Source organism: Nematolebias whitei, chromosome 1, assembly GCF_014905685.2.
Source record: "Nematolebias whitei isolate Nwh7 chromosome 1, NemWhi1, whole genome shotgun sequence".
NCBI classification, from domain to species: Eukaryota; Metazoa; Chordata; class Actinopteri; order Cyprinodontiformes; family Rivulidae; genus Nematolebias; species Nematolebias whitei.
In genome coordinates, this window is record NC_056498.1 from 43,327,831 (window position 1) to 43,334,363 (window position 6,533).

A 6,533-nucleotide genomic window follows, 5' to 3' on the forward strand; every position below is an offset into this window, starting at 1 on the left:
AGGTGTTTAGAGTTACGTCGTTGATTCAGATGGTTAGGTTAATAGCTGGTTTAGAGAACCTTTTCATGATATGCTCATTTTTTGAGACAGGCATTTTGGGTTTTCATGAGCTGTATGCCATAATCATCAGTATTAAAACAATTAAAGACCTGAAATATTTCAGTTGGTGTGCAATGAATCTGAAATATATGACAGTTTCATTTTTATCATTACATTATGGAAAATAAACTTTATCACAATATGATAATTTTTTGAGAAGAACCTGTATGTATGTGTGTGTGTGTGTGTGTGTGTGTGTGTGTGTGTTTGCTCTTTTATCTACTTTTGCCTGAACCTAACACTGTAAGTGAAACAAGGCATTTCTTGAGTTGCTGTAAATTATGTTATAAAACATATTTACTGTCTCATTCCAGAAAACAACAACAAACAACAACATCCTTCATGATGGACAGACATCATGGACACCACAGCAGCAGCTGTCTTCACTGGAAACATCTTTAAATGATCATCTCTGACTTGAAGCCTCTGTCGATGGTTGAAGACAAAGGCTTCACTACAATAATCCACACTTTTAATCCGGGTTACAATAATCCACACTTTTAATCCAGGTTACAATAATCCACATTTTTAATCCAGGTTACAATAATCCACACTTTTAATCCAGGTTACACTCTTCCCTCAAGGACACATTTTACAAAGTAGCTACATATTGTGCAGGTATAAAGACACATTTCTATATATTTTTGTGTACATTTATTTTTTTAAGCTATTTGACTAACTTTTATTTTTTATTATTCAATATTTTACTAACAGAATAGTCAAATAGCAACCTGTTTTTTGTGCGAATTGCTATGTCAGTCAAATGTTCAATTTTGGAATAAAGGGGTGGAAATTAAAACGTTGTTGTTGTTTTTTTGCCGATTCATTGATTAATCGAAAAAAATTATTGGCCGAAGTATCGATTATTGAAATAATCGTTAGTTGCAGCCCTAATGCTCACGCCTGCCTGTACCAGTCAAAAATCGTGCAGCAGCATTTTGTATCAGCTGTAACCGTGAGAGCGAGGCCTGGCTAACTCCTATCAACAGAGAGTTACAATAATCCAGGCGTGAAGTAATAAAAGCGTGGATTACTGTCTCTAACAGGTGTCTAGAAAGGAGGGGCTTGATTTTTGACAGGTGCCTCAGCTGAAAGAAAGGACTTAACCACGTTGTTGACATGGCAGTCAAGTTTCAGGCAGGAGTCCATTTTCACTCCTAAATTTGTTACAATGGATTTTTCATATGGGGCCAAAGAGGAAAAATCCAAGGTGGAGAAACTGCTAGAACCACAGGATTTAAAGACCATAACCTCAGTCTTTTTTCGTTAAAATGGAGGAAATTAAGTGCCATCCATCCATCCTCTGTCATCAAGACAGTCCAGGAGAGACTGAGTGGGGCCATTATGTTTCAAAGGGAAGTAGATTTGACAGTCATCCGCATATAAATTAAATTGCACACCATGCTTTCTGAAAATAGAACCCAGTGGCAGAAGATAAAAGAGAGAACAGGAGAGGACCAAGAATAGAGCCCTGGGGTACCCCCCAGGGGAGGGCTGCAGAAGCAGAGGTAAAATTTTCCATCATCACACTGAAACTTCTATCAGAAAGGTAGGACCTAAACCACTGCAGAGCTGAGCCAGTGATGCCCACCCACTGCTCCAGTCTGAAGATGAGAAGGTCGTGGTCGACTGTGTCGAAAGCAGCTGTTAAATCTAAAAGCACAAGTAAAACACAGTTTCCAGAATCCAGTGCTAAAAATGTCATTAAAAACCCTTAAAAGAGCAGATTCAGTGCTGTGGTACATTTTAAAACCAGACTGGAAGGCCTCCAAAATTTTAAATTAATCCAAAAATGCCTTCAGCTGCGTGTAAAACACTTTTTCTACAATGTTGGATATAAAGGGTAACTTGGAGATTGGCCTAAAGTTTGACAAAGAAGATGGATCAAGGCCAGGTTTTTTTCAACAATGGCTGCACCACAGCATGTCTAAAATTGCTTGGTACCACACTAGACATCAAAAAGCTGTTGATCACATTTATCAATCAACCTTTATTTAGACAGGTAAATCCCATTGAGCCTTGAGGACTCATTTACAAGAGAGACCTGATTTCAACAAAGAAAGATGACAACAATGGACAACAGCAACAACAATAAACAGTTATAAAAAGTCATACTAATATTTAAGATAAAGGAGCCAACAGTAGAAAATACCTCCTTAAGAAAATATGGAGGAACAACATCAAGGGGAGAACCCAATGATTTCAAACTGGTGACAAGTTTTTCTAGATAGATTGTGGTGTGACGTTGCACGTTCGTGGTGAGACATATTGTGTCATTTCCTATTTGTCGGTAGCTCGAGTGAATTGTTTGCTCGAGTCATCTCTGTTTTCTGGATTTTTCTGTCTCTTGCAGTTTTTTATTCTAGTTCACAAACACACTTAGTACAGTTGTTTTTCTACTGTTGGATAGTGCTTAAAACAGTTCTTATCTTTCAACACTTCTCAGTTTTTATTGGTGTATTTGGCTCTGCTAGCTCCTGCTAGCGTTAGCTTAGCATGGCTGCTGCTTCTCAACTCAACTCATCTTTCTCTCCCTGCTTCCTCTGTTTTCTCTTGCTCCGTGTGTCAGACGTTTAGTTACTCCTCTGCCTCCTTTAGTGGTAATGATACATGTAACAAATGTAGTCTTATGGTAGCTTTGGAGGAGAGGCTGTCTGAACTGGAAGCTCGGCTCCACGCTGTAGAAAAACCAGTAGCTAGCCAGGTCCCCTTAGACAGCGTGGAACCACAGAGGCTAGCTCCCGTTAGCGGTCCTCCAGCAGACCCCGAGCAGCCGGGACCCCAGGCCGGCTGGGTGACGGTCCGGAGCAAGCGTAGTGCTAAGGCTAAGCCCCCAGTTCACCACTGACCCGTTCATGTTTCTAATCCATTTTCATCGTTCAGTGACACACCCGCTGAGAAACAGACCCTGGTTATTGGAAGCTCCATAGTCCCAAACACGGCTTTAGGGACTCCAGCGGCCATAGTCAAATGCATTCCGGGGGCCAGAGTGGGCGACATAGAATCTTATCTGAAACTGCCGACTAAGGGTTAGGCTAAATACAGTAAGATTGTTATTCATGTCGGCGGTAATGACACCCGGTTACGCCAATCGGAGGTCACTAAAATTAATGTTGCTTCGGTGTGTGACTTTGCTAAAACCATGTGGGACTCCGTAGTTTTCTCTGGCCCCCTCCCCAACCTGACCAGCGATGACATGTTTAGCCGTATGTCGTGGTTTAACCGCTGGGTGTCCAGGTGGTGTTCTGACAACAATGTGGGCTACATAGATAACTGGAGTTCTTTCTGGGGAAAACCTGGTCTGATGTGGAGAGATGGCATCCATCCCACTTTGGACGGAGCCGCTCTTCTTTCTAGAAATATGGCTGATTTTGTTTATCCCCCAAATTGATGTCAACCCAGGGTCCAGTCCAGGAAGCAGAGTTGTAGTCCTCCACCCCTCTGCTGCTTCTCCTCTGTTACCCACCCACACCCACATTGAAACAGTGTCAACTCGCCCACGGCTCAAATTAAATAAACCAAAAATCAGCTCTAAAAATATAAACCATAAAAATCTGATTAAAATAAACACAGTTACTTTACCAGAGCAAAATCATCAAATCATTAAACCGAGTGTGACACGGCCGGGATGAGGATCAGTTCCTCTAAATCTGAGGCCATGGTCCTGAGTCGGAAAAGGGTAGAGTGCCCTCTCCGGGTTGGGGAGGAGGTCCTGCCCCAAGTGGAGGAGTTTAAGTATCTTGGGGTCTTGTTCACAAATGAGGGAAAAATGGAGCGTGAGATCGATAGCCGGATAGGCGTATCATCGGCAGTGAAGCGGGCGCTGTATCGGTCTGTCGTGGTGAAGAGAGAGCTGAGTCAAAAAGCGAAGCTCTCAATTTACCAGTCGATCTACCTTCCTACCCTCATCTATGGTCATGAGCTTTTGGTTTTGACCGAAAGAACGAGATCATGGATACAGGCAGCCGAAATTAGTTTTCTCCGCAGGGTGTCTGAGCTCTCCCTTAAAGATAGGGTGAGAAGCTTGGTCATCCGGGAGGGACTCAGAGTAGAGCCACTGCTTCTCCACATCGAGAGTAGCCAGTTGAGGTGGCTTGGGCATCTGGTTATGATGCCTCCTGGACGCCTCCCTGGTGATGTGTTGCGGGCACGTCCCACCGGTAGGAGACCCAGGACACGCTGGAGGGACAATGTTTCTCGGCTGGCCTGGGAACGCCTTGAGATTCCCCTGGATGAGCTGGCCCACGTGGCTGGGGAGAGGGAAGTCTGGGCCTCCCTACTTAGGCTGCTACCCCCGTGACCTGACCCCGGGTAAGCGGAAGAGAATGGATTGATGGATGGATGAAAATAAACTACTACTTATTACCTGTAATACTATTCCTACTTCGCAGTCTTTCACTTATCGTGAGGGGGCTGAAAACGGAAAACTCCTGCGATAAACAAGGGTTTACTATATATCTTAAGCTTTTAGGCAACATTCAGATATTTCTAGCTAGCATTTTGTTGTTTCAGCTTTTAGCTAACATTTTAGCACTTTTAGCTTTTAGCTAGTGTTTGTAACTTTTAGTTAGCAGTTTACTACATTTAAACTTTAGCATTTAGCTATTTTTTGGTTTTAACTGGCTGGTGGTACTTTTAACCTTTAGCTAGTTCATTGATACTTTAAGCTTTTTGGTAGCATTCAGTTATTCATAGCTAGCCGTTTGATATTATAAGTTTTTAGCTCATCTTATGGTACTTTTATCCTTTAGCTAGTTTTTGATACTTTTAGCTATCATCATTTATCATTTATCATTTAGCTGAATGAATAGATGGACTGTGATTCTGGTCCTAAGGCTGAGGCGTGTATTCAGTCTGCAGCTCAGCAGCTAAACACCATGTGTTGGTTCTCCAGCAGAAGAAACGGACCAGCTCGTGTTCCCCCTTCTGCCCAGCACCCACTTGACCCCCGTCAGCCTGCTGGCCCTGAAGCAGAGTCAGATAGAATCGGCCGTCAGTCTGCTGGAGTACTACTGCCACAAGAACTACTGGTCCCAACCCGAATACCAGCTGTTCTCCACACCGGGTCCGGATGGGAAGCTGCTGCTGCTCTACAAGGTCTGTACTGTAAACAACACAACAAACAATCTGCTGCTGTACAAGGTCTGTAATGTAAATAACACAGCAAACTGCTGCTCTACAAGGTCTGTAATGTAAACAAGAAACTAACAAACTGCTGCTCTACAAGGTCTGTAATGTAAACAACACAACAATCTGCTGCTCTATAAGGTCTGTACTGTAAACAACACATCAAACACTCTGCTGCTCTACAGGGTCTGTACTGTAAACAACACAACAAACACTAATCTGTTGCTCTACAAGTTATGTACTTTAAACAACACAACAAACAACAAATACTCTGCTGCTCTACAAGGTCTGTAATGTAAACAACACAACAAACAAACTGCTGCTCACAGATGTTTGTTTTCCTCATGTTGTTGGCGTCTACAGTGCGTCCTTGTTACGTGTTTTTAATAAAAATGAAAAATGAAAACAAAATAATTTGATTTTCATCCCACAGCAAGTCAGCCGTACATTTTTTGTTATTATTTTAGTCTTTTAGAAAAACATTTAGGTTTCTGTGAGCAAAAGACTAGCTAAAAGCATGAGAATAAGTCAAGGTCAAGGTTTCTTTGTCATTTTATTGAATAGCTTAAAATAGCAAGCAGCCAACTCATAACTAAAATAGTTAAATTAGCACAAAGGTGGCTAAAACAACAAAAGTTTAACTAAAAGAAGGAAAATTAGTTAAAAGCTGAAAATATCCTGATGCATGCTCAATAATCCAGGTAGAAAAATCTAAAAAAGTTCAATCTGGTCCTCTAGACATTCAAAAAAACAAAACAAGGCAAAACAAAAAAACGTAGATACGTTTCATCTTTCATCCAAAAGACTTCCTCAGTCTGAGGTGCTGTATTCAGCTCAGTGTCTTAGGCCCTATTTACACGGACACGATGGGGGGGAAACATAGGTTTTTTTGTATGTTAATTAGAGGATAAGATTTGCGTTGACACGGTCGGATTTTGTATTTACTTGCATCCAGAGGAATCCCCCCCGCCCTCCCGAATCTGCTGTAGTTACCATGCCAGGTCATTAGATGGCGCTGTGAATTTTGTACTTTCACCTAATGTGCATGCCTGCTGCCTCAGCACGCTTCTTTCCTGTGAGCTAAAAAGCTCTGCTAACAACATTATACCAACAAGTTAAAGCTGGATTCTGGCTGGATTTTGGATAAGAGTCGACAGATTTGACACCAAGCGGGACCGCTTCGTCTAACAGCTCCACACCGGTCGCTGAGTGGACCAGAACCGAGTCGACAATGTCGGACTTTACTCCGTGATCATCAGTAGCTGATTACTGCAGGTAAATCAAATGTTCTTAATGATGTTAGTTTG

At 42.1% G+C, this 6,533-nt stretch overlaps 1 protein-coding gene across 1 annotated transcript in view; it reads left to right on the top strand.

Moving 5' to 3' along the window:
* Window positions 1-6,305, top strand: part of rbm46 (RNA binding motif protein 46) — a 32,973-nt gene extending 26,668 nt beyond the window's left edge. Inside the window, exons 8-9 of the mRNA XM_037687011.1 lie at window positions 4,994-5,241; window positions 6,288-6,305. Of these exons, the coding sequence (XP_037542939.1) occupies window positions 4,994-5,241; window positions 6,288-6,305 (266 nt within the window). The remainder of the gene's footprint in view (window positions 1-4,993; window positions 5,242-6,287) is intronic.
* Window positions 6,306-6,533: the final 228 nt, after the last annotated feature.